General features: G+C 46.3%; 5 protein-coding genes across 12 annotated transcripts; 3 read left to right on the top strand and 2 right to left on the bottom strand.

Moving 5' to 3' along the window:
• LOC8073215 (transcription repressor OFP8) lies at positions 2,733-4,545 on the top strand. Its single transcript, XM_002454432.2, has one exon. The coding sequence runs from the start codon at positions 3,493-3,495 to the stop codon at positions 4,417-4,419; it is 927 nt and encodes a 308-aa protein (XP_002454477.1). The 5' UTR covers positions 2,733-3,492; the 3' UTR covers positions 4,420-4,545.
• LOC8073214 (CAAX prenyl protease 1 homolog) lies at positions 7,354-12,690 on the top strand. The gene is made up of 14 exons (XM_002454431.2): positions 7,354-7,703; positions 8,549-8,696; positions 8,818-8,902; positions 8,980-9,075; positions 9,798-9,863; positions 10,042-10,140; positions 10,295-10,408; positions 10,521-10,631; positions 10,726-10,788; positions 10,897-10,989; positions 11,475-11,588; positions 11,817-11,888; positions 11,968-12,033; positions 12,312-12,690. The coding sequence occupies exons 1-14, from the start codon at positions 7,673-7,675 to the stop codon at positions 12,429-12,431; spliced, it is 1,278 nt and encodes a 425-aa protein (XP_002454476.1). The 5' UTR covers positions 7,354-7,672; the 3' UTR covers positions 12,432-12,690.
• LOC8076035 (pentatricopeptide repeat-containing protein At1g11290, chloroplastic) lies at positions 12,830-14,950 on the top strand. The gene has a single exon (XM_002454430.2). The coding sequence runs from the start codon at positions 12,830-12,832 to the stop codon at positions 14,948-14,950; it is 2,121 nt and encodes a 706-aa protein (XP_002454475.1).
• LOC8076034 (2-C-methyl-D-erythritol 2,4-cyclodiphosphate synthase, chloroplastic) lies at positions 15,726-17,837 on the bottom strand. The gene is made up of 3 exons (XM_002452711.2): positions 17,339-17,837; positions 17,112-17,242; positions 15,726-16,107 (listed from the first exon to the last, which is right to left on the bottom strand). The coding sequence occupies exons 1-3, from the start codon at positions 17,787-17,789 to the stop codon at positions 15,874-15,876; spliced, it is 816 nt and encodes a 271-aa protein (XP_002452756.2). The 5' UTR covers positions 17,790-17,837; the 3' UTR covers positions 15,726-15,873.
• On the bottom strand, positions 18,507-23,723 carry LOC8076033 (protein REVEILLE 6). 8 transcript variants are annotated; one of them, XR_002451718.1, is made up of 10 exons: positions 23,277-23,722; positions 21,917-21,974; positions 21,426-21,549; positions 21,169-21,291; positions 20,969-21,091; positions 20,492-20,601; positions 20,095-20,154; positions 19,479-19,576; positions 19,267-19,360; positions 18,507-19,195 (listed from the first exon to the last, which is right to left on the bottom strand). XR_002451718.1 is itself a non-coding variant. In XM_021458129.1 (9 exons), the coding sequence occupies exons 1-9, from the start codon at positions 23,432-23,434 to the stop codon at positions 19,180-19,182; spliced, it is 861 nt and encodes a 286-aa protein (XP_021313804.1). In that variant the 5' UTR covers positions 23,435-23,721; the 3' UTR covers positions 18,507-19,179. The 8 variants fall into 8 exon arrangements, 6 of the variants coding, with proteins under 6 accessions (XP_021313804.1, XP_002452755.1, XP_021313805.1 ...); XR_002451716.1 differs by lacking the exon at positions 19,479-19,576 and having other exon boundaries at positions 18,507-18,960; positions 19,042-19,195; positions 19,272-19,360; positions 23,277-23,721; XM_021458129.1 differs by lacking the exon at positions 19,479-19,576 and having other exon boundaries at positions 19,272-19,360; positions 23,277-23,721.

The raw sequence follows: 24,814 nt of genomic DNA, 5'->3' as shown, positions 1-24,814 counted from the left end.
AAGTGCAGCGCAGCAGGTCTCCCTCTCCCCCCCATGGAGCCCCGCAAGCCGCCGCCGGCCACGGCGGGCAGCGAGATAACAGGATGCATGTGGTCCAAGTCCAACTGGGGCCGTGACGACGGCAGCGTTATCCGGGTCGCCGATGAGGCAGGCTGCTCCCCTCGTCGTCCGATGCCGCGGCGGTGGCCGTGGCCGCGAGCCTGCTGGCCGCCGCCGCGGGGCTCGGTGGCGTGGCGCTGCTGGCGTGGTGGGCGGTCGCGTTCGGCCGCGCGGACGCGATGCTGTGGATGGTGCCCGCGGGGCTCGTCCTCCTCGATCGGCACCCCGCTCATCGCGTGGCTCTCCGTCCTCGCCTCTGGCACCGCGTCCCGGCCCCCTGCTGATGCTGCACAGCCGAGCTAACTTACAGTACGGTCGAGATTGTCTGCTAACCATGGCGCACTATGGATCCTGGCAACTTTTTTTTTTATAGGGAATCCCGGCAAATGTCCTTCAGGCATCGATATCTGAACGGGCTGCATATTCTTCATGTTCTTGGTCCTGAGCTTCATACTCGGCTCTTGACTAGGCCTGGCTGGATATACGGGCCGAGAAAATCGAATCTTGAGACCGCTTGTGAACATGAAGCCCTGCCGACTTGGATCCGGCCATGGTGGGAGCCCAAGGCTCAAGGACTGGGCCTTTATTTTCTTGGGCCCATGGACTCGGCGGCGCTGAAAAGCGCTTGGGCCTTTTTGCAGTTAGATTAGATGGGAATAAAAGTTGACCGCCGCTGTTCCAGTTCCAGACTTCCGAACAGATAGATCCCCTCGCTCCCGTTCTCGACCTGCCTGCTCAATTGCTCATGGTCCCAGCACCCAAACATTCCCCATGATGAAGACTGCTGGAGCTGCATCCAGAGCGACGAATAAACAAAAAAAAAATCATTTCTTCCGTCTCTTGCGGCGGGCGTGTACGTATCCGTCCGTAGAGAGGTACATGTTGAGCTCTCACGATCAATACAGTCTTTCAGGGGCAGAACCCCAGCTGTCCTGTATAATTGCCCGGACGGTACGGACGCAAGGGCCACAGGGCCGGGGAATGCTTCCGGCCTGTCCAAAGCATTGCATTGCATGCTCCTGGTCACTCGCGAGGGGACCTTGGCTGGAGATCGACTGGAGACTGGAGCGTATATAGTCTCCAGATTGTGTACTTTTCACCACTTTTCATGATTTTTACCTGGAAATGGAAATATGGAATTCCCTCAGGTTACAGGCTTACATCTGACGGATCGATCCCACCCCACTAGAGTTGATTATGCAGTTGATGCGTACGATGCATGAAACACTAAGCACGCAGTGACACAGGCACGCGTGGACATAGATAAAAATAAACAGTACAGATCCAACATAATAATGCTACTACTTTAAAAGCCATCAACAAAACTGAGAACCATCACCTGTAACCATCTGATGCGGTCAGGCATGTGCTTTTTGTGGGGACATGATTCAGACCTATCCCCGGTAGCGATAGCGTTGCCTTTACGTGATCGGCTGCTAACGGTTTTAAGAATCCACGGTAGAAAATCAGCTCTCTCTTCGGATTCCTCTGTGTTGATTTGGTAGGAATCATCTAGTTATTTGAGAAGCCGAGAAGGTACTTGACAAACTAATAAGGGCACTCCCAATACAGAACTATCATAGTTTCTATAGACATTAATTATGATGTCATCTAAGTATTTTGGTGATGTGGCAAGATAATTGTTGAAGAGAGAGTAAAAATTATAGAAACTGACTTTAAGTTAGAAACCATGTCTACACGAGATCAAAGACATGAAGTGATATGATTGGTTCAGAATGGAGAGACAACGAATGTGATTTGATAAAAAATTATTGTATAAAAATTATCCATTGGGGGCATAGTTTCTATACATAGTGTCTAAAGAAATTAATACGGTAATGATACTCGTCCGTTCCATCCAGACGCCACGCACCTGGGCTTGCGGCCCAATAGAATGACGCAGTTGAACAAAATGAGGACGTCTGTATCTATTCCGGGCGCTAGCAAGACCGAAATTAATATGTATATTAGTTTCTAGCATTAAGAGTGCTCTAATAATATACAAGAACCCACTGCCTCCATGGCTTCTCGATGGAGGTGCTTAGTTTTTTCTGTTCATGGCCGTTCAACCAGGAAAAAAACAATTGGGCTTGCATGGACACTCCCTATACATGCCCGCGCGTGGAGGCTGTTATGATTGATGGCACAAGTCAATACACAAACATTCAACCGCGTTAACCCAGAATCATCCTACAGACGTTCAGAGAAGTTGTAAGTTGTTCTGTTTTTCTAGATACATTTTTTCTATGCATCTTAGGCCTTGTTTAGTTCAAAAAAAATTGCAAAATTTTTCGGATTTCCGTCACATCAAATTTTCAGACGCATGCATGAAGTATTAAATATAGACGAAAATAAAAAATAATTACACAGTTTGGTCGAAATTGACGAGACGAATCTTTAAGTCTAGTTAGTACATGATTGGATAATATTTGTCAAATACAAACGAAAGTGGTACTATTCATATTTTACAAAAATTTTGGGAACTAAACAAGGCCAAACGTAGCGAGTGCTATAAATTTAGAAAAGGTAAAACGGTTGATAAATTTAGAACCAGGAGAGTAGTTGTGAATTGCCATGGCAGTAGTTTCTCACGGTGGCCGCTGGCCGGACGGGGACTGTCCTCGGCCTGTCAATTATCCGACCCTTTGAACTAAACAATGCGACCCGACCAGAAACAACGGCACAATTCCGGCAGGATGCGGCAACAACGGGTCGTTGGCCACGGAACGAAACGTGCCCCCCCGGAATCGCCCCGTCGTCCACGGCAACGGCGCGCGCCACCGAGTTTTATGCCCAACTTGACCGCGAGCGCGGACTTCTACTAACCACACTGCAGGTTTCCAAGCAACCAAGAACCAATGGTCCATCGAACGCGCCATCTCGGGACCTGCAGGCGTAAGGTTGTTGGCACATGCGTGAGGGCACGTAGTTAACGCAACTGTGCCATCATCTGCAATTAATCCTGCATCAGCTTGCAGAGGTTCCCCACCCCCACAAAAAAAAATAACACTTTGATTTGCAAATAGTTACAAACTGTGCAGCTCATTCATTAGCGCCTTGTGTTGTGTTGTTTCAATCTCACAAGAGGGAATCATTGGAGCATTCGAACCAGTGGCCTCCCGTGGCGCCTGCCGATCCGTGCGATCCGAGATCCGACGGCTTCCGAACGTCCCATCCTTACTGATGGATGGTTGGCACCTGGCAGCAGGCAAGTTGGGTTCAGACATCAGACGCGCCCCCGGGGGTCGGGGGACGCTGGCCTCCTCGCTTTTATAAGGCGTCGCGGGCCGTTCCAGCCTTGCTTGCAACACGAAACCCAGACCCACACGACCACACTGTCCTCTGCGCAAGGCTACCACACTCGCCGAGGTACGCGGCAAGAGCACACGAGCCATGAAGAGCCCTGCCGTTCCGGCCAAGAGGCGCCACGGCGGCGGCGGCGGCGCGGGGTTCGCGCTTGGGTGCGGCTGCAAGGACACCAAGAGCGTGTCGGTGTCCGTGTCCGCGTCCGCGTCGCCGTCGCCGTCCGCGAGGACGACAACGGCGACGCGCCGCAGGAGCGCCGGCGGGCTGAACCCGTGGGCGTCGACGACAACGACGACGGACACCCTGACCACCCTGACGACCGCGTCGTCGTCCTCGCTCTGGGAAGACGCCGTGGCGGACCTGGGCTACAAGGACGGCGGCTGCCGGATGCTGCCGGAGACGGAGAGCGCCGTCGCCACGCCGAGCTTCTCCGGCCTGCTGCGCGAGCTCAGCGAGCTGGAGCGGAGTGTCGCGTCGTGGGGCGCCGCGCGGAAGGGTCACCACCCCCGCGAGGACAAGCTATCCTCGGCGCCGGCGCCGTCGCTGCTGCCGCTGCCGCTGCGGCAGGAGCACAGGAGAGCTGCCAAGGGCGAGCTCGTCAGGGACGACGCCAAAGACGACCGCTTCGTCGACGCGGATGCCGACGGCGACGCGGGCTCGGGCGCGGGGCTCGACGGCAGCGTGGCGGTGGTGAAGCGGTCGGACGACCCGCTCCGCGACTTCCGGCGGTCGATGCTGCAGATGATCGTGGAGAACGGGATCGTGGCCGGCGAGGACCTGCGCGAGATGCTCCGGCGCTTCCTCACCCTCAACGCGCCGCACCACCACGACGCCATCCTCCGGGCCTTCGCCGAGATCTGGGACGACGTGTTCGTCGCCGCGGCGTCCCTCGACTGCGCCAGCCCGCCCGGCGGCCGGGCCTCCTCCGTCTCGCGCCGGGAACTACCGGGCAGGCCTCCGGTGCCCAGGACGCCGTCACGCCACCGCCGCTCGGCACCGGCGTGGCGTGTATAGTAGTGGGTACTCGTCGTACACACGTGCATTGTCTTTCTGTTTGTTACCCAGGGTGGCAATGCAGTGTACGTGCGCTGCTGCCTGCTCAAAAGGCAATACACTATTACATCACTTCATTTTGTTCCATTTCCGCGTACTCGAAAACGCACGAGAATGTGGCATTACCTTTTTCGTATTCTACTCCTACCACTACGACTACGAGTTAACATGCTAGATCGAGTGATGTTTATGGTGCTAATCATGGCGAGACCTGGTGAAAAGGGAAAAGGACGTGGAAAGGCGTTGCGTTCTTTTAGTTTTGGATGGAATCTGGATCGATGGCGACGGACGTCAAGGACGGGAACCCTCGTGTCCGTGCCCGTCTCGAGCCGCATCGCACTGGCACGCGCGTGCCCGTGCGCGCATGGAGTTCAGCGTGGGGGGCTGGGGCGGTGGTTGGCGCGAGTGGGTGCGTGCAACAGTCCAACAGAGCGAGAGGCGAACGAAACCGGTGCCATGCCGCACCCGCATCGTGGTGCGGTCGGGGGGCGTCGCCGTCGCGTACGTCCTGCGCCATGATTAGCACGGCAACGACGGAGCCAGCGTGCGTGTCCCTTTCTGCCACCGCAGCATTCTCCCCTGCCGTGCCCGTCGCCCCCCCACCTCGGAGGGCCCTGGCTCCTGGCACTGCCAAAGCTTGTACTGTGCCCAGCACTGGTCCAGCTCGTGGGTCGCCACTGTCACACGGTCGCGCCGGGCATGCATCTATCGCTAAACTTCAAATTACATCACTGGGCCAAAGTACCAGCTTGTATCATTGTGCACACGTAATGACCACGGTCCATATGCCCATCTACTGTGCCGGATCAGCAACCATCTATCATGCCCTTGAAAAAGACGAGGAGCTCCTCCTGGCCTGCTTCTGTCGCCTGATCCCCGGGGCATCGTATCGTATCGGCATCGCATCTCCAGCTGCATGCGGAATTGGATGCACCCGGGCGGCGCAATGATGCACGTACGTACGCCGAATGCAGATCGCGTACGTGTACGTATGCCGTAACAGCAAGGAATCCATGGCGGGTACTGCACCGAACATGCCGGCATGTAAGGTGGTACCTAATTTCTTCCCGAGGCGAACACGGACGCTGCCGCGCTTTGTTGTTTCGCATGGACGCGATCGGCACGGACGACGGGACAAATCCCGCCCAGCCCCGGCGTACGGGGGCCACGAGAAGAGACAACACGAGAGGGCGCGCGGTCTCCGCTCGCAAGCGGTTGTCCGCACCCCCGCGCCTCCGGCATATCCTCCTCCATTGCCTGCGTCATCGCAGCCGATCGATGCATCATGCCTGCATCATTCCCGCGGCGAGAGCAGTCCCGGTCCCGGCAGACCGACCATGACCGGTGATCGGAATCTGATTCGTTCCCGTAGTCCCGGCCCGTGACCCCTGACTCCGTGATGAGCCATGAGTAGGCGAGGACTGTCCGCTTCGAGCAGGAGCAGGAGGATCCTCGCTTCGCAGTTCAGCACTTCAGCTGGGGGTGTGGCAAGGGAATATCATCATCTCATCTGCAGATACGGCCATACTAGGACGATACGTACATCTAGGGCTTGGCTGGGGGGCACTTGCAGCCAATCTACTGTACGCAAGTTGAACTGGCGACTTGAACACCGGCAAGATGCAGATGCAGCAGCGGCAGGTCATCAGACATCAGTGTACGAGAACGTGCGTTGTTGTTTTCATTGCCAGAGAAAGGCACAGGACTAACGGCGGTGACGACAACTATACGCCACATTTGTCTTTACTGACGCGTCCTAGCTTTGGTCTCACTCGATCGATCGATCCCTGCTCACTACGACTACAGATTTAACCAGTTTGTTTAGATCGTCCTAGCAACAGCAGTGACGACAGCCATACGCCGCATTTTGTCTTACTGATGCCTCGTAGCCCTGTCACTACGTGTTCACTTGCGTATAGATTAACCCAGCTGTGTCCAGTTTGTTAGTGTTTGCTCCGCCCTAGTGCTATGTGCTAAACAATAGCACTAGCCTGCCCGTGGGCGCGTGGGCAGCGCGACTCATGTGTAACCAAAGTTACGAAGTAAACACCGGGGAAGTTTACAGGATTGCTTTTTTTTTTATTTTTACTGCTCGACACCAGATACTTTGATCAGTGGGCAGTGGCTGACCGAGTTTACCCACATGGTCATGCATGCTCACCAACGGGCTTTGTAGAAATATATAGAAATAAGAAAAAGCAAGATAAATGCCGGAAGAATGTGGCGTTTGCCTGCCTTTTACAGCCTCATCAGTTGTAGAACTAGAACAGATCTGAACGGATCCGCTATCACCTTTTGCAGGTGCTGCAGCGTTAGGCTTTCGCACCTGACGGTTGTTGCTAGCCAAGTCCATGTTACTCCTACATTAGCTCTTGTTTAGATGTGAAAAGATTTTGGATTTCGCTATTGTAGCACTTTCGTTTGTTTGTGGCAAATATTGTCCAATCATGAACTAACTAGGATCAAAAGATTTATCTCGTGATTTATACAGTTAAAATATGCAATTAGTTTTTATTTTTGTTTATATTTAATGCTTCATATATATGCCGAAAGATTCGATGTGACAGGAAATTTTAAAAACTTTTTGGTTTTTGAGCGAACTAAACAAGGCCTTACACGGCACGCATAATCAGCCCAACTGCTAGATCTACTGGCCATTCCTCAACATCTACACTCGGTCCACCTAGAGCGACTTTTGGAGCAAGGTGGTAATTTCGGGGTGTCGGCCCAACATGGCCCATGTATGCCACCAGTTCATTGTGGGCTAGCTCGTAGCCACGGCCCAACCCTAATCCAATGATCTATCCCACGGCCCCATAGGCCCATACGGCCCCGCGGATTCAGAGGATTCAGGAGAGAGAGGAATCGTGCTGCGGACGCTCCGTGCAGTGGAAGCTCCGGGCCGCGGCATGTTCGGCTTCACTGACAAGCTTCAATCGAGCCTCGGTCTTCAGCCGTGCCCAATTCCGGTTCCGGCGTGACCGCGCGAGCGCACCCTTGAGGACGCCAATTTATAACTTCGTCGTTCCTTCCTTCCTCCTGCAGCTCCGAGCACCGGAATCGAGCAAAGCATCCCGCGCGTGCGCCGCGTCACGCTTCCCCCGCTTCATAATATTCCCTCCCCTCCGCCTGCCCCCCCCGACCCCGATCCCTCGCCTCGGCCGTCAGCTCCGCCCCTCGGCTTCCGAAGCGCCACCGCGGCCGCCGCCTCATCATGGCGCTGCCCTACCTGGAGGCCGTGCTTTGTAAGTCCCCGCCTCCCTCCCGCTCGTTATGGTGTAGCAGTCGCTCGCTGGTTGTCTTGGTTCGTGAGAAGACGCGGGATCCCTGTTTAAACCCTAGGGTTTGGGAGTCGCGTGGTGGGGGATTTGGCGCCGTTGGATTTGACCGTGCTGCGAAACCGATTGGGCGCCCGCGGATGACTGATGTGTGTTTTGGTTGCTCTGGTGAAATAATGTGGTGTGGGCCTGACGACTGCGACAAGCTTGGGATAGTGATGATCGACTGCGATAAACTTGGATGACTAATGTAGTGTTTTGGTTGCCGGCGGTGGTGTGTGACCGAGTGTAGAACGCTGAACTTGTCCTGTTGCAGTGCATACGGACTGGGGTTGTTTGCCCTGCAACTATAAAAAAAATGATGCACACAGGATTCTAATATTGAGTGATTGAATGTAGCACGATGTTATCAAGTGATTCAGTGTTCCTAGAGTACGCAACCCCCATGATTTTTAATTAGTGTACCGAGGGACGGGATGCCTGTGAACTTTGAGAACTTATGCTTGCGATGCAAAGCTCCGTTCTTCTCTATAAATATGCAATATCTTGCAGATTTGATGATGTCTAAATATGCAATAGAATTTGGTAATTATTCTTTTTTTAAAAATGTTATCAACTTCTTTTACCTTTCATATGGGGTTGTGTTAGTTTAGGGTCTGTCGGAAATTATTACGAACAAAGTAAACAATTTTATTATTCATTGATTACATGATATTTCTAATTTCATTGATATTTACTTGGTATATTGCTGTTGTTGTTCATTTGATGTGAGTTGTGACTGATGTGTTTCTAAACATGTATATGTGTTGCAGGCTTTATGATTCTCATGTACATATTTGAGACATATCTTGACATTCGTCAGCATAGAGCCCTCAAGCTGCCAACTTTGCCAAAACCCCTGCTGGGAGTAATTAGTGATGAAAAATTTGAACGCTCTAGAGCTTATAGTCTTGACAAAAGGTTTATACAACACTGTTGTCCCTTTTTGTAACCTTTTAAAGTATTTTCTGGCGTCCAAATCCATTAGTTGGCTTGTCTATCTGGATTATTGATATTGAAGCTTTTTTGCTTTATCTTACAGCTACTTCCATTTTGTTCATGAGGCTGTGACTATTTTAATGGATACCACAATACTGTACTATAGAGTTCTTCCCTGGTTTTGGAAGGTAAAACAAATCCCTTGCTTCCATCAATCTCCCTATGCAAGTGTTTTGGTTTGTGACTAGATGAGATCTTTATGCAGAAATCTGGAGAGTTAGTTACCAATGTTGGGCTGAATGCTGAGAATGAGATAATACACACCCTTGCATTCTTAGCTGGTGCCATGGTTTGGTCACAGGTACTAACAATTCTCCTCCATAAACTATAATCTTTGTTACATTTCATTTATCCTTTTATACCCATCTATAATATATCTGATTAGCTTCTGTAGCTTTTGGCACGTAAACTGGAATATGTACAGCATTTCCTTCGTTTTGTTGAACTGATAGTGTTATTGTGTTATAACATTAGTGCCGGATCATCTGACTATGATGGTAGTAAGTGTCATGACTTATGAGTGAGGACTGAGATGGAGCATTGTGAATTGTGATATCTATAAACACTTTGATGCACACTATGTCCTGCTGTGCTTTGGGTCAAAAAATGTTTGTGACTCACCCACTACTTGCTCTCTGTTTGGCCAATTTAGTTTCATGGTTTTAATAGTCCTGTTTATAGCAAAAATGAAAAACTACACCATGTGTATTTAACATTTCAATAAATGCTTAGATTTTGTTTAAAAAGCAGTTGCAAGGTGCATTTAATCTATTTCAAATTTGCATGGATCAATATTTTGAGTTCTTTTGGGTTGTAATCATCGTTTCCTTTTGATTACTTCGTTTACTGACCATGGCATTAATTTTGAGTCTGAACCTATGCTCATTGCTGTGTCCACAATCAGCCCTGCTAGAACTGTGCCGTTTTGTTGTTTTGTAGAGGATCAGTTTCTCATTTAGAGCACAAATGATTGTCATATCCACTATTGATGTGAAACAATAATGCATACTTCATGAAATGCAGATTACAGACTTGCCGTTCTCTCTTTATTCAACTTTTGTTATAGAGGCTCGGCATGGTTTTAACAAGGTGTGTTCACATTTTTATTTTTACCTTCTTTTTGTTACTAACTAGGAAGGAATATATGTTTGATATTTGGCAACTTGCAGTGTTTGATAAGAGCTGGAAGTAACTGGGCTTATGAATTTCTTATCGTCATTTTCCTGATATTTTTATACTGAGTTTTCTCTTGCTTCATACCTTGCAGCAAACTATATGGCTCTTCATTAGGGATATGATCAAAGGAATTTTACTATCCATGATATTGGGGCCACCAATTGTTGCTGCTATCATCTACATAGTACAGGTAACTCCTCTTGTTCTATTTTTTCCTTTGACCTGTTTTGTTAGTTGGTTTTTCCAAGGTCCACAGAATCAAGATCACATGTGACTTATGGTAGTGTCACTGTCATCTAAGTGCATCAGCTGATTCTTTCATTTATTTTTCCTGCATTTTTCAGATTGGAGGACCTTACCTGGCTATTTATCTCTGGGGTTTTATGTTCGTATTAGCTCTTCTGATGATGACAATATACCCAATTGTGATAGCTCCTCTGTTCAACAAGTTCACTCCTGTGAGTATCTTGCTCTAGTGATAGCTCAAACGTGCTTCATCTGCTATTTCTTGTTTTGCACTAAATTAGTATGAGTTAAAATTGAATTTTGTGGTTGCACTGATGTCAACAGCTTCCTGAAGGAGTCCTCAGGGAGAAAATAGAGAAGCTGGCAGCTTCCCTCAAGTTTCCTTTGAAAAAGCTTTTTGTGGTAGATGGGTCTACCAGATCAAGCCACAGTAATGTATGTTAGTTACTCTATGTTCCGAGTCCAGTTTCATTATTGCCTAATAAACAATAATTTAGTGCTGCTATTTGAACCATTGATTCTCTTTCAGGCCTACATGTATGGGTTTTTCAAGAATAAACGCATTGTACTCTATGACACATTGATTCAGCAGGTTCTATCCTTCAAGCATTTTTGTCACCACTTTTAAGTTATTTTGTTTCATAAAACATTGGCATGCATGCACAGAATTGACCTGTTTTTTTTTGGTTGTTGATTTCAGTGTAGCAATGAGGATGAGATAGTTTCTGTTATTGCACATGAACTTGGGCACTGGAAACTCAATCATACTGTCTATTCCTTTGTAGCTGTCCAGGTATTCTTTCATTCAAATAACTAACTGTGACCTTTGCATGCCATTTATTTATCCAGTCGTGTGTCCTGCACTAGCATTTGAGTATTTGTTGGATAAAGGGGTGTAATTATCCAGTGATATTTTCTTTAACATGCAAATTTGCCCCCAAAGAAAACATGTGGCATTGCTTTCGTTGAAAGTGTTTAGGATCATCTATCATCCAGGGTATGCTGGAAGGTAAGGATGAAACTAAGGTTGGGGGACAATAATGATAATAAAAGTTGCTATTTCTATTTAAATAAGTATCACCTATGGCTGTCCAATGAAAAGCAATAGTTCTAGTGAAGTCCCCACAAGATGCCAATGGTTACAGTGGGCATGTTGTGATGGGTGTCTGCTAGATTACTCTCTCCTTAGAATTGCTGGAAGAAAAAGGGGAGAAAGACCGTTACTTAGCCTTTCCTTGCTAATTTTCCGATTTCATTTCATTATTGCTTCTTGTGCAGCTGCTTATGTTTCTTCAATTTGGAGGATATACTCTAGTGAGGAACTCCAAAGATCTATTTGAAAGTTTTGGCTTCGAGGACCAGCCAATAATAATTGGATTGATCATTTTCCAGGTATGTTTTAGTATAGTTCTTAACGGGCATTCTGTTTTGTTCTTTCTCAAGATTTTTGGTACCAACTACTAAATTCTGTCCAACAAGATAAATCTGTTTGAGATTAATTCTAATTATAGGTGATACTTTTCGATTCAACTTGCCTTGAAAATTTAGATGCGTTGTTCTATGAATTTTGACACTATAATCATTATTGCTCGACTAATGCATGCATTGCTTTGCTTGCAGCACACCATAATACCCATCCAGCACCTTCTGAGCTTCTGCCTGAACCTTGTCAGCAGAGCATTTGAATTCCAGGTCATTCTTCTATCTGCCTAAGTTTCCTGCTATTCGCAGCTTAAGATTTTGGTTGCACTCACTTTAATTCGATTTATAGGCTGATGCCTTTGCCAAGAACCTTGGATATGCCCCTCAGCTCCGAGCGGCCCTTGTTAAACTACAGGTAACACCATTTTAATCTATTCTGTGGTTCTTATAGTTAGCAGTGGCATTACTGTTTATTTTTCGAAAAAAAGTCTGAACTGCAAAGTGTGATCATATATGTAGCATATCTTTCCCTCTTGCTATAATCGAGTAACTCCATTTTCCATTGGTGCCCCTTTTTACTTGTGTTGTAATCTTGTGCCTCCGTAGCAAGATTGTGTTGTTTATCCCCACATTCTGTTATACAGCCACAAGATTTGCTTTCAGCACTCTAAAGCATGTTAAACAAAATTTCAGGAGGAGAACTTGTCTGCGATGAACACCGATCCTTGGTATTCGGCATATCACTACTCCCACCCACCTCTCGTCGAAAGGCTGCAAGCTCTTGAAGATTCAGACAGCAAAAAAGAAGACTAATCCTAACCGGCAGCCAGAGCTGCTGTTCCTGAAGGGCCAAAGCCTTTGATCTTGTATGAGACTATGAGGTTTCCATATATATGTCCCTGCCGTGCGCAAGGGGCACTGATTCAGTGGTTGAATGTTGAGGGTTTCGATACATGAGAGTGTTGTCAAAGCTATGAAGCGTCCAGCTTGTGTAGCAGTCTATCGGTTAGTGAGAAATATAAGCAAATCAGCTAGTATTCAAAACTGATGCATCTTTCTGAGTTACTGTGCAGTTAATTGTTCAACTTACCACTAAAACCTACATGCACGTTTCGGGCAGAGAGTGAAATTTTCCTGTAGCCAGTACGCACCGTCGCGCCTAATCCAGACATGCGGGGGAGTTGCTGGCCCAGCCTCCAGAACGAGCTGCGATGCCGATGCTCTCCCTCTGCACCCCCTCGTCGCCTCCGCCGCTCCCACCGCCTCCCCACGGCACCTTCACAGCCCCTCCTGCCTCCGTCGCGCTCCTCCGCGAGGCCGCGGCACGGCGCGACGCGGCGCTGACGTCGGCGCTCCACGCCGCCCTCCTCAAGTCCGGCGCGCTCCGTTCCCCGCAGGCACCCCTGGCCGCAACGAACTCCCTCCTACACGCCTACCTCCAATGCGGCCTCCTCTCCCGCGCGCTCCGCCTGCTCGACGGAACGCCCCGCCGCGATGCGGCCACCTACGCCTCCCTCATCTCCGCGCACTGTCGCCTCGGCGCGCCCCTCGACGCCCTCCGCGCCTTCCTCGACATGCTGGACTGGGGTTGCTCCGACGCCGCCGTCCGCCCCAACGAGTTCACGGCGGCCGCGGTCCTGCAGGCCTGCGGGCTGGCCAGGGACGAGCGGCTGGGGAGGATGGTGCACGGCTACCTCGTGGCAGGCGGGTTCTGCGGTGACCCGTTCGTGGTCGGTTCATTGGTCAACATGTACGCCAAGGCTGGGGACGTGGTGAGCGCACGGAGGCTGGTCCTTGGATTGCCCTGCAGGGATGTTGTTTCTTGGACGGCCATCATATCAGGGTGCGTGCTCAATGGTATGCTCGAAGAGGGCCTCGAGGTGTTCGTCATGATGCTGGAAGATGGCGTCCTCCCTAACAATGTCACGATGCTGAGTGTCATTCAGGCGTGCTCTTTGATGGGCGCCTCTGAATTGTTCAGTCCAGTGCACGCTCTTGTTGTTCTGTTGGAGCTCGAGCATGATGCCTCAGTGGTGAATTCTCTCATCATGATGTATGCAAAGAATGGATTTGTTGAAGAGGCTATCTGGCTTTTCAGGGGTTTCTACCTGAAGAGTGGGAATGTGTGCTCTAACGAGGATGTTCTTGCGGCAGTTCTTTACGGTTGCACCATTTCCGGATCTGTGAAGAACGGGGTGGGGGTCCATGCGCACACGATTAAAATAGGTGCTTTCCCAAGCATCAGCATTGAGAACTCGCTTATGGGCATGTATGCTAGATTTGAGCAAATCGATGCTGCACACTTTGTGTTCGAAGGTATGAAGGTTAAGGATATTGTTTCATGGAACACCATCATCTCATGCCTTGCCAAGAGTGACCGTGTGAATGAAGCCATGGAGCTCTTTAGTGTTCTTCATGCTGCTGCTGGTGGGCTTGCGCCTGACTTCGTCACGGTCTTGAGCATACTGCAGGCTTGCTCCAATGCAGGATTACTTCATCAAGGGCAGATGCTTCACGGATACATCATGAAATCTGGTTTTGTATATGATGTTTCAATATGCAATGCTCTCATAACCATGTATGCTAAGTTAGGAAGGATTGATTTTGCTGAGATGATCTTTGAGCGGATGGATATTAAGGACCTTGTTTCCTGGAATTCAATGATCAATGCTTATGGTATGCATGGCGATGGTCATTTAGCTCTAAGGGTTTTCCATCAGTTGAAGGATGCTGGAACACCTGTGCCGAATGCTATCACATTTGTGAGTGTGATATCAGCCTGCAGTCACTCTGGTTTGATTTCAGAAGGTTACAAGTGCTTTGAAAGCATGGGGAGAGACCACAGCATTGAACCTAGCATGGATCACTATGCCTGCGTAGTTGATCTGCTTGGAAGATCTGGGAGGTTTGCAGAGGCTGAAGAATTCATCAGGGACATGCCTGTCCATCCCAATTCATCAATCTGGGGACCTCTTTTGGCTGCTTGCCAGCTTCATGGGAATGTTGATCTTGCAGAAAAAGCTGCTAAAGAGTTGTCAGCCTTGGAACCAGAGAGTGACATATGGAGAGTATCCTTGTCAAATACCTATGCTTCGGCTGGGAGATGGAGAGATGCTGCAAAGATTAGGACTGAAATGAGGAGAGTTGGATTGAGAAAGGAGACTGGGTGGAGTTTTGTAGATGTTGGAGGGGTTGAGAGTTTTAAGTTTGTGTCAGCCGATACAAGGCATCATGATGCTGAAGAAATATATTCAGTATGGCACAGTATGAACAGGCACATGGCAGATCTAGCTGCTGATGTGCACAAACTTAGTCCAATTAGTGCAGTTTAGTCGATGCACGAGATGTTTAATAGATCTAGCTGCTGATGTTTTGGTCAGGTCACAGTGATGAAATAGACCTTTTGTAGTCATGAGCTTAGACATAAAATTACTCCTACTGAAAAATTTTTATTAAAAAAACAGCAGAAAGAGAACAGATAACAAGGCAGCAAGAGCATGCCACAGTTCAAGAAACGAAAAAAGAAAGAAAGAAAATTACAGTCGATCTATTGTTTTGAATGCTGAATATAGGTAACAAGAAGAAGTAAATAAAAAGAACACATGGAAACTGGAGAAAGCTGCAGCATATTGCTTTGGCGCTTGCTTCAATCTTGCTTTGGTATTCTATCTGATGCTTCCTTTCATGTTGAAAGTTGAAACTATGCTGTGTGCTTAGCAGGTCGATTTTTTGGCCTCCATTTGGATTCTGACTATCGCAGTGAGTGATAGTTGTCCTTTGTATTGATGATAAGATAATCCGGTACACCAGTAAAAATGTAGAAAAAACATAATGATGTTAATAAAACACTAATACTTATGAGTTTGTTTAAATCTATCTGTTTTCCACCCGTAATTTTATGTATCTTATGAGCAATCGATAATTATATGGCTTCATTCTGTTAAACCTGGTGTAAATCAAGTTCACCGGATGTTCACACTAAGACGGCCAGACCTCTGTTTATCGATGGGAATCTCATTCCTATATATCAATTAAAGACAACTCAACATCATGATACATCGTAGAACGGTGAAGGGGGGACTCCATGAAACAAACTGACAGCACAAGTAAAAAAACAGAATATTTCTCATTGCAATCAGCTTTATTGTTTCTACCACATGAAGATTTCCATATTGGCTAGATCACTTAACAATGACAAGTAAAACGTAACACTGTTTTCCTGTAGCACGATACAATTAGCTACTATTTGTTCTTTCTACTTCCGCATCAGGAGAACTACAGTATGAGCAGCTATGCTCCTGTTTTCCCCTAGACTGTCAACTTTCTCGTGTGTCTTAGCCTTGAGATTGACCACAGATGGATCTGCCCCAAGTAGGTCGCACAAATTTGAACGGATTGTCTCCTTGAATGGGCTAATTTTTGGTTTTTGCAAGATCAGCGTAGCATCAAGGTTGCCCAGCTCATAGCCTGCTTCATGCATCAATTTCACCTGAAACAACATGGCAATAGAAGGAGCTTAAAGTGTTGTATATTGGGACTTCAAGCATCTCAATGCTAAAATATCAAGTATTTTCTATAAGAAGAGAGAACAGCCATGTTCAGATTAGAATTAGATATAACACCCTGCATAAATTGTTTCAAGGGGCAACAAATAGTGTGTGATGCTAAATAAGTCACATAAGACAAATTTCACTAGTCGACGGGTTTATATGCAGAAAAAGAGGCACAGTTTGATCCCAAATTCTAAGGCATCGGGAAAACTTCTGTCCAACTCAGCATTCTATGCACGTGGCCCATTCTTTGTACAAAATCTAAAACGTGGAATACTTTCTGCCCTTGAAGAGCCCAAAGGTCAAAAACACATTTTGCAGTCAGCAACTCGTGTAAGAACTAAGGACTGCCAAGACATGTTGTGACATAACAACGACTGAGCATCTAATCATTCAGGAAAAATAGACCAGTGAAACAGTGAGCAAGCAGGGAATGAAATATGGCGTTTTCAAAAGGATGTTCTCCACTCCAAATACCACAAGGCACCTACATATTACATTTTGACATAAAGCTATAAGTCTAACAAATATGGGCAGAGACAAATAATTAAACAACATGATATGCTATAAGATGTGAAGTTATTCATTTTTAAAAAATGATGTGGAACTATGAATGGTTCACCAAATTTTAGGTAATCAATCTACAGTATGTACTGATAATTGATCCAGCACTTCAAGCACAGAGAAACCGTCCAATTTACACATGATATCAAAATCCTGACATGATTCGTATAAATCATTAATCAGTAGAGATTACAACTGTTTGAAAACCCCAACATTTATCTATAAAACTCTACATTTTGTTGTGATAGAGCATTCAACTAGCACTTGAAACCATGCTACTTACACAAAATACCGCAGATCCTAACATGGTTAGAAACAGGATGGAATTGGTTGCGTCGAATGAACTAGATATAACGTACTAGAAAGAAGAGAAACTCACAGCTTCCCTCATGAACACCGAAGAATCGGCGCCCTTCCAACGGGGGTCGGAGTCCGGGAAAATCTGCCCGATGTCTGGCAGCCCCAGCGCGCCGAGAATCGCGTCCACCACGCAGTGAAGCAGCACGTCGCCTGCACAGGGCGAAACAAACAAAATTCCCATTCGCGAGGTCAGAAACGGAACAACGCAGGGCGATAGAGGGCAGTGGCGGCCCCAGGAGCGCGTACCGTCAGAGTGAGCCTCGCAGCCGCGGTCGTGGGGGATGTTGATGCCGCCGATGATGAGCGGGAGGTTGGGCTCCAGGCGGTGGAGGTCGAAGCCGTGGCCCACGCGGAACGGTAGCGCGGGCGGCTTTGGCGTCGCGGCCACCGCGGGCTGGTGCTCCGCCTGGACGGCGGCCGCGACGGCCGAGAACGGCCTCGGCCGGAGGCGCAGCGACGGCTGGGCGGAGAGAGGGAAGGACCCGGCGCGTGCTCGTGGCGCGGTGGAGATGGGGGAGGAAACCAGGAACAGGGAGGAGGCGTTGGGAGCGGTGGCCATGGCGCCACAACAGCTGCTGGTGCTGACTTGGTGGAGGGGAAGAGCGCGAGGAGAGCTGGAGAGGAGAGGAGGAACCGAGAAATCCTTGCGTTTTTTTTCGCGTGCCGGAATTATTTGCGCCAAAGCCGAAGTGAGCATCTGGAGCTGGAGATGCGATGGCGGGTGGCGGCACTGCAGTTGGAGAAATTCTTAAAGTAGGCTTTGACCGAAATTAGCACGAGTGTTCCAGTTCAGTAGTGATGCAAATTTGGAATATTGAAGCACCTTTTCCAGACTGCCGTTGAGTTTACCATGGTCATTGGACTCTGAAACCAAGACACATTGATTCCGCCATGGTCATTTGACTCTGAAATAAACACATGTAGCAGATAGTACGCAAATTTGAATGTTAAACATGGACTGAAACGCGTGGCTGAAAATACTGTTTGCTTGTCTGAAACGTCGTGATTGAAAATACTGTTTGCTGATTTATTACGAGAGAAAAACCCTATTAGATGCTAAAAAAATACGGCCTATAAAACTAATTACATAGATAGAGATTAATTTGCAAGATGAATTTATTAAACCTAATTAGTCCATGATTTGACAACGTGATGTTGTAGTAAATATATGCTAATAATAGATCAATTAGGCTTAATTTTTTTTCTGTGTGCAATTAGTTTTATAATTAACTCATATCCTTACTACGACAGCCTGATATGACAGAGACTACACTTTGTCCTGAATCCAAACACCCCACTCCATTGCAAAATGAAGCAAAACTAAGTTTTTGGAAAGTCCACTTCAAATAACATATCCACCATTGCAGTGAACTCGTTGCTAGAATAACCAGACTGCTAGAGCAGAGACGAAAAATGTGGCAAAGACAAATCGCTGGGTTGCTTCGACACTGCATAGATTTCAAATGGTAGTAGCACAAGTCTCCTTTTTACATTGTGAATTTATTTCCTTTTACACAAGGGCAACACCTGATCCAATATAGACAATGCATAGGAACAGCAAAAATTCGAACGGGGAAGATAAGCCGAATTACAGTACCATGATCGCCTCAACTCCTCAAGTGAAACTTGCACACATGCTTTCTCAGTCAGATGGGGACGGCTACATGGGGCACAGTTTCGTATCAAGAGAGCAGCCAGAAACCAATCAGAAACTGAACTCAACGAATGGGAAAGGGAGTAACCGGCATTACTCAAAATCTCCTTTCCTCTTTCCATTTCCAAGGACAGCCTTGATCTGAAGCAGCATTCATGAGCCTAGATGACCGAGCTTTTGGGATATGATAGGACAGGAAGGGTATACACGCTTCCTGGCAAAAATTACATATACACATCAGGCCGCAGACCAATCTCACCTTTCAGAAGCCTACTGTACACGGCTGCACCCTTACACAATCTTCAGCCGAAGGCATGAAGCTAGCGAGAAGCACAAAGGTGCAAGCGCCTTCATCACTCATCGGTGCTACGCCAGGGCACACCATCCTGAGGTCTGTCGAACTGAAAATTATATGTCGAGAGACCTGGCTACACTATTCGCCTTTAATCCTGGAATAGTTATGAACTTGTAAGTAAATTGTTGGAACAAAAGAGGTGGCGGGACAACGAAGAAGGCACACCTTACATGAAAGGCGTACTCATCGCTAGAGCTGAACTCCTGGAGCTCCCTAGCTGAAGTCCATCAGAAGTGCTATATGAAGACAACAACTTCCTCTGTGTAAAAAATGCATAGAGTACAGGTCAGTTCCGTTTTTATGATTGAGAATAAGAGAAACTGCATCCTGATTAGATGATCAAACTATAATGCATGGCTAGTTTAATACAAGTTTACCAGTGCTGATGCGCTTGGCTAAGCTGAGTAGCTGACATGCTTGGCACAGATTAGTTCTTTACTGAAGACTAACTTTCTGAAGATTAATCCGTGCTAACCTGATACACTTAGCACAGATTAATCTTGTGTTTTATCACTTAATGCAATGTGGGTGTCAGGACATAAAAGTCTATGCTATAAGATAGTGGTTCAGACTTCAGGCCTGCTCTACTGAGTACTGGCATCACCAATTGGGAAGCCCTGCTAGAAGCATCAATTAAGATCATGAATGATTCGAGAAGGCAATACTACACAAATCATGTGTAGCTTCTTTACATGCTGACTGAATCAGAATTTTCAAAGTGGCTACCTCCACTGTATACACGTATACAGCAAAAATGACATAACATGATGGATAACATAGTTCTGATTTCTGAATACTAATATTTTAAGAAAGGTAAAGGAAACCTCTATTAGAGGAAATAACATAGAGAAATGACGCAAACAGCAAAACACAGAAACATGAACCAGACCCCTAAAGAACACATTACAATTACTAGTGGGTCGAAATACACGATCATCAATTAGTGGCAAACAATTTAGTAGAGGCATAATCTGAAGAGTTTGAACTACTTACTTGGTCTTCAAAATCAGGACTCGTCAAATTGATGGATAGGTTCCTCATCAACAACAGTGCCTAATGATAAATAGACACACACATGCCAATCAGTGAACACAGGCAGAGAGTTCCAAACCATAATTTTGAAGAAATGATGAATTCAACAGAGAACGAAAAATGATGACTATTCAGTTTGCCACAATGCTTGAATGAGGAGAGCTTAACTACCACCAGGCATCATACATAATAAAGACTAGCAGAAATTGTTTATGTTGCGTTGTTGTAACTATGAATTTGACAAAAGCCATTATTTGGAGGACAAATGGTGCGAATGTTACTGCAGAGTGCAAACTAGTTAGGACATATTATGATTATGAAGAGAAAAGGGAAATAAGGCATGTCCATGACGACATACCGTCTCAACATCAATTGGATTCATCTCCTTAAGTTTCTGCAGATGACCACTTGTGCTTGGATCGAAAACACTACCTAAGAAGCTGTACACTTCCGCAAAATCTGGCATAACTGTATCAAATATTTGAAGACAGAATAGAAATGTCAATGATGCCAATCTGAATAAGATAAGGTAGCAATTCATTCAAGACAAAGATTCAATATTGGAAGTTGTAAAATATTTGAAAAAAAAAACAGTACAAAGAAATGGGTTGCACTGTTTTTTTCTCCGTATGTTAAGCACCATCAAGAGATTATTGGAGTTTGTTCATTCTAAAGAAAGGGCCAGCAGTTTTAAGATTGAAGCTTCCAAATTCACAAGAAAAGGTGCACAGGGGGATGATTAAAACATAATTCTTAGAAATAGTAGAGGTGGACAGAATCTGAGTAATTATATTGCACTGAAAGATGATTAGCAGAAATATCATGAGGTACTAACGGCGGAGTGACGGAACTTGATTTATTTGATCATTTGTTTCACCAGGTTGCCATGTTCTTGGAGGGCCTTCAGTACTGCTTGAGCAAAAATTATTTGGACCTGGTGTTCCAGCACCTAAATCTTCTGGGTGAAAGATAAGAATTAACCGAGGAATATTCCAACAACACATTTTGACAGAAGAAGCACAGTGGAATACAAACCTTTCACCATCGTTGAAGCAACAGCTTGTGGGATGGAACTATGAGCCCATGAAGAAACAGACACATTCATGCCAGAGTTCCTATGGATGGAAGATGAATCTGTCTTGAGCCCATAGTTTGGTTCTGTAAGTCAGGGAGAGGACATTAAAGCAACTATTTGATATACAAAGGGTGCTGGTAAATTTGATGCCCCACGGTGCATGAGACTGATAAACATGGTTGTTATTTTTATGCCTTCTGAGGATATGAAGTCTCACCATTCTTGGAAGCCTTCTGAGGATATGGATGAGCAGCTTTTCGCTTAGGTCGTGGAGGCGGGACATGTTCACTGGTTCCATTTTTCTGAACCTTCAAAAAGTACTTCTGTGCATGGCTCCTAATCTACAACACCAAACCAAAGTACCAAATGAAAATGGTTCTAGGATAGAATCAATTGATAATGAACAGTTAGGAGCTTGTTTAATGATGAAAAATGAAGGACATGAAGATATCCAAATTAACTGTTATTTCTAATGTTGTAACGCTTGACTGCTATTTCTAATGTTTTCTATTTCTATTGTTGTAACACAGAAAAAGAACACAACCATGGTAAAACCTTCAGTTATTTGTTAATCAGCATCTGTTTAAAGTAACAAATTGTATTTGATACATTATTTCACTTGATTTATTGATGCATAAGCTAAATAGTTTGATTGACAGGATTCATATACAGTTGAACAGCTTATAGTTCCATTTACATTAGGAATACCTGGATGACAGTCTTGGAGCCAACAAAAGCCTCTATCTTCTTCCAGTCACGGTCAAAGCTGAAAAGAAAAGAAACATAGTTGACATGAATATTACATGCAAGATGTGGTCTTATATTTCACTGAGAATTTTTTGGGCTAGGTGTATGGATTCCAGAACAATAAATGGTGTGCTCTTGGGGCAACAAGGCACGTTATCATCAAAATCATATGCAAAAGGCTGCGATCCTACCGAAGAGAAAGTTGTGCAGGCATATCGATAGTGTGAGCACATGAGGCTATGGGAATTTGGGACCAAGAGTGGCATCATGACAACAAATCATGATGCTCAAAGACGTCAATAAATTCAGGTGTCCAATCAGGACCAAGTTAATGCTTGCAATCAAAATACTATGAAGCAGAGAAAGAGAAGCCAGAATACTGCTAACAAGCTGTGGGTGTAAGAGTGCATTCTGAAAGGCCATCCGCAAAGCATGTGCTGATAAAGATGCACGAGGCCTTTTCAATTGGAGAGAGAAGATGCATGATTTTTGGATCCTGCTTAACTTGTGTCGGTAGACTAATTGCAAGAACACATGCTTTGCTGGCTTAGAGAATCTAGTGTGTGCCCTACCCAGCTAAATGACACCACCAGTTGAGCAAAGAGCACTAGAGTCTTCATCAGTTGAAGTTACAACATCTGCAAATTGGATGCTTTCTATTTGTCCTACATATTCTTCTTGTGAAACACAGTAGCCCAAATGCCCAATACATCTTATTTTCGTATGTTCCACATGAAAAAAATTCTTCAACTAGTAAAGTCCTAGTTGAATCTAAACAAAGAAATGAAGATGTAAAAATGAAACAAAAAAAAACTGCCTAATGGTAGTACCAGTGGAGCAAAGAGCACAATTTCTTCGTCATTTCAAATACCAAATTCTGCAAATTGCATTTGTTCTATTTTACCTGTACTCCATATTCAGCTTGTGAATCACAGTAGCTGAACTGCCTGAAGACATAATTTGTTTCCCTATGTTAGACCTAAAAAGGACTGGGAAATCTTCATCTCCAACTAATAAAGCTCGAGATTGAAATCATAAAAAAGAAATTGAGTTACAGAAAATGATAGCAAAATCCCAAATAAGTGAACAAGCAGCTGCACCGACAATTTATTACTACTGTTCCATATCTTCGAAAAAATGCTCGAGACATTAAAAAGTAAAAATCCACAACGACATAAATTAACGATTCAAAAAGACAGAAAACATTCTCCCAATTTTTTAGCCACAAATACACCACAAAGCCCGGCGCTTCATACCTGTGAACCGCAAAGCGCGCATCAAAAACAAACGAAACCCAAGTGAGGGGTTGCGGTCTGCTTACAGCTGCAGGGCCTCGAGGAACTTGTCGTGCTCCTGCTCCGTCCAGCTCTCGCGCGACTTAGTGATGGTGTACGGCTTCCGCACCTTCTTGCTCGCGTCCTCCCCCGACCCGGCCGCATCGGACTGCAGCGGCGGCGGCGGCGCGCTGGCGGAGACCATCGAGAGGAAGGTGAGCGGAGAGGGATCTCAACGGGTGATGGGATGGCCGCGTCGTGTCGTCCGCTCGCTCGCTCGCGTGGAGGTGGAGGAGGTCTGTTGCCCTGTCCGCGAGCAGCTGCAGCGCGGCTGCGGTCCGCGTGGTGGCGTGGTGGGCGGGCGTGGCGCGCTGGGTGGGTGGTGCTGGGGCAGGGCAGTGATGTGGGTGGTGGCGCCCGCGCGTTCGTTCCAGCGTCTGGCTGGCTGCGGTGCGGGGGCGGGCGACGGCGTTTTCTTCCCTCCGTTTTCGCGTGCGTGGTGCGCGCGGCCGCGGGCGAGGGCGAGGGCGAGCGCTTGTGGCTGCGCGGGCGGCTGCCACTGCCGCCCACTTGCCCGCCGTCCCTCTCGCGCTGTCGCGCTCTCGCCTCGCTTGCCAGCTACTCCGTATAGTTTAGGCAGGCACGGGTTTGTGTGGCTGCTGTGCGCTCACAGTCGCCACTGTTTATACCGGAGCGAATGGACAAGATTTGACTTGCTTATTCGTCTGATTGATGATAAATCACACATCAGACCCCAGCTTGCATTTGGTCATTTACCATGCACGCATATATATATATATATATATATATATATATATATATATATATATATATATATATGGCAGCGCTATTCTACATCCTAGGTGTAGAATAGTATTATATATATATATATGTTATTACGTCATGAAAAGAATTAAGACAGTAGTAGCAATAGAGCGAAAAAAAAACAGAGAGTGAAGGCGATAAAGAATTCACCGTGGAAGCGATAGCATGCCGAATCAACACTGAAAAGTAACTGCATAAAGTTCGCCGTGGACTATCATGAAAAAAAAATATTGCATAATTTCGAATTCGTAATTCTTTCTTCTTGTGGCTTATGAATAATCTAGGCAATCAACACCAAAAGTCCAGGGACCATGTCATATTTTTTTCATACAGGTCCTTTTTTTTTCCTTGACACTGTGCCAATTCAATTCGATTGATACGGCAACGCTTTTGTCAAGGCCTTGTTGGTTCCAAAATATTTTGGGCCAAATGCAAAATTTTTTGCTATTTTGCATTTTGGAAGTAAACATGTCTAAAATATTTCGACACTAAAATTTTTGCAAAATTAAATAGGGACATAGGCCTTGTTTAGTTCCAAAAAAATTTTAGATTCATCGTCACGTCGAATTTTGCAATGCATGTATAAATTATTAAATATAGATAAAAATAATAACTAATTGCGCAGTTTGTCTATAATTTGCAAGACGAATCTTTTGAGCCTAGTTAGTTCATGATTAGATAATATTTGTCAAATACAAACGAAAGTGCTACAGTGTTTGTTTTGCAAAAAAATTTGGAACTAAACAAGGCTTTAGTTCCT

The sequence above is a fragment of the Sorghum bicolor genome, chromosome 4, assembly GCF_000003195.3.
Source record: "Sorghum bicolor cultivar BTx623 chromosome 4, Sorghum_bicolor_NCBIv3, whole genome shotgun sequence".
NCBI lineage: Eukaryota > Viridiplantae > Streptophyta > Magnoliopsida > Poales > Poaceae > Sorghum > Sorghum bicolor.
Note: the sequence above shows the minus strand (reverse complement) of the source record. Positions and strands in the feature narration are given on the sequence as shown.

Excerpts from the sequence above, each read along its gene's own strand:
- LOC8073215 (XM_002454432.2), top strand. The coding sequence starts at position 3,493 with ATGAAGAGCCCTGCCGTTCCGGCCAAGAGGCGCCACGGCGGCGGCGGC.
- LOC8073214 (XM_002454431.2), top strand. The coding sequence starts at position 7,673 with ATGGCGCTGCCCTACCTGGAGGCCGTGCTTT. Across the intron at positions 8,903-8,979 it reads TTCTTCCCTGGTTTTGGAAG|AAATCTGGAGAGTTAGTTAC; the intron begins GTAAAACAAATC and ends ATCTTTATGCAG. Across the intron at positions 12,034-12,311 it reads CGGCCCTTGTTAAACTACAG|GAGGAGAACTTGTCTGCGAT; the intron begins GTAACACCATTT and ends ACAAAATTTCAG.
- LOC8076035 (XM_002454430.2), top strand. The coding sequence starts at position 12,830 with ATGCCGATGCTCTCCCTCTGCACCCCCTCGTCGCCTCCGCCGCTCCCA.
- LOC8076034 (XM_002452711.2), bottom strand. The coding sequence starts at position 17,789 with ATGCTCACTTCGGCTTTGGCGCAAATAATTCCGGCACGCGAAAAAAAA. Across the intron at positions 17,243-17,338 it reads CTGCGAGGCTCACTCTGACG|GCGACGTGCTGCTTCACTGC; the intron begins GTACGCGCTCCT and ends CGCCCTGTGCAG. Across the intron at positions 16,108-17,111 it reads CGGTGTTCATGAGGGAAGCT|GTGAAATTGATGCATGAAGC; the intron begins GTGAGTTTCTCT and ends ATGTTGTTTCAG.
- LOC8076033 (XM_021458129.1), bottom strand. The coding sequence starts at position 23,434 with ATGGTCTCCGCCAGCGCGCCGCCGCCGCCGCTGCAGTCCGATGCGGCC. Across the intron at positions 20,602-20,968 it reads TCAAGTTCCGTCACTCCGCC|TTATGCCAGATTTTGCGGAA; the intron begins GTTAGTACCTCA and ends TATTTGATACAG. Across the intron at positions 20,155-20,491 it reads ATCCAATTGATGTTGAGACG|GCACTGTTGTTGATGAGGAA; the intron begins GTATGTCGTCAT and ends ATTTATCATTAG.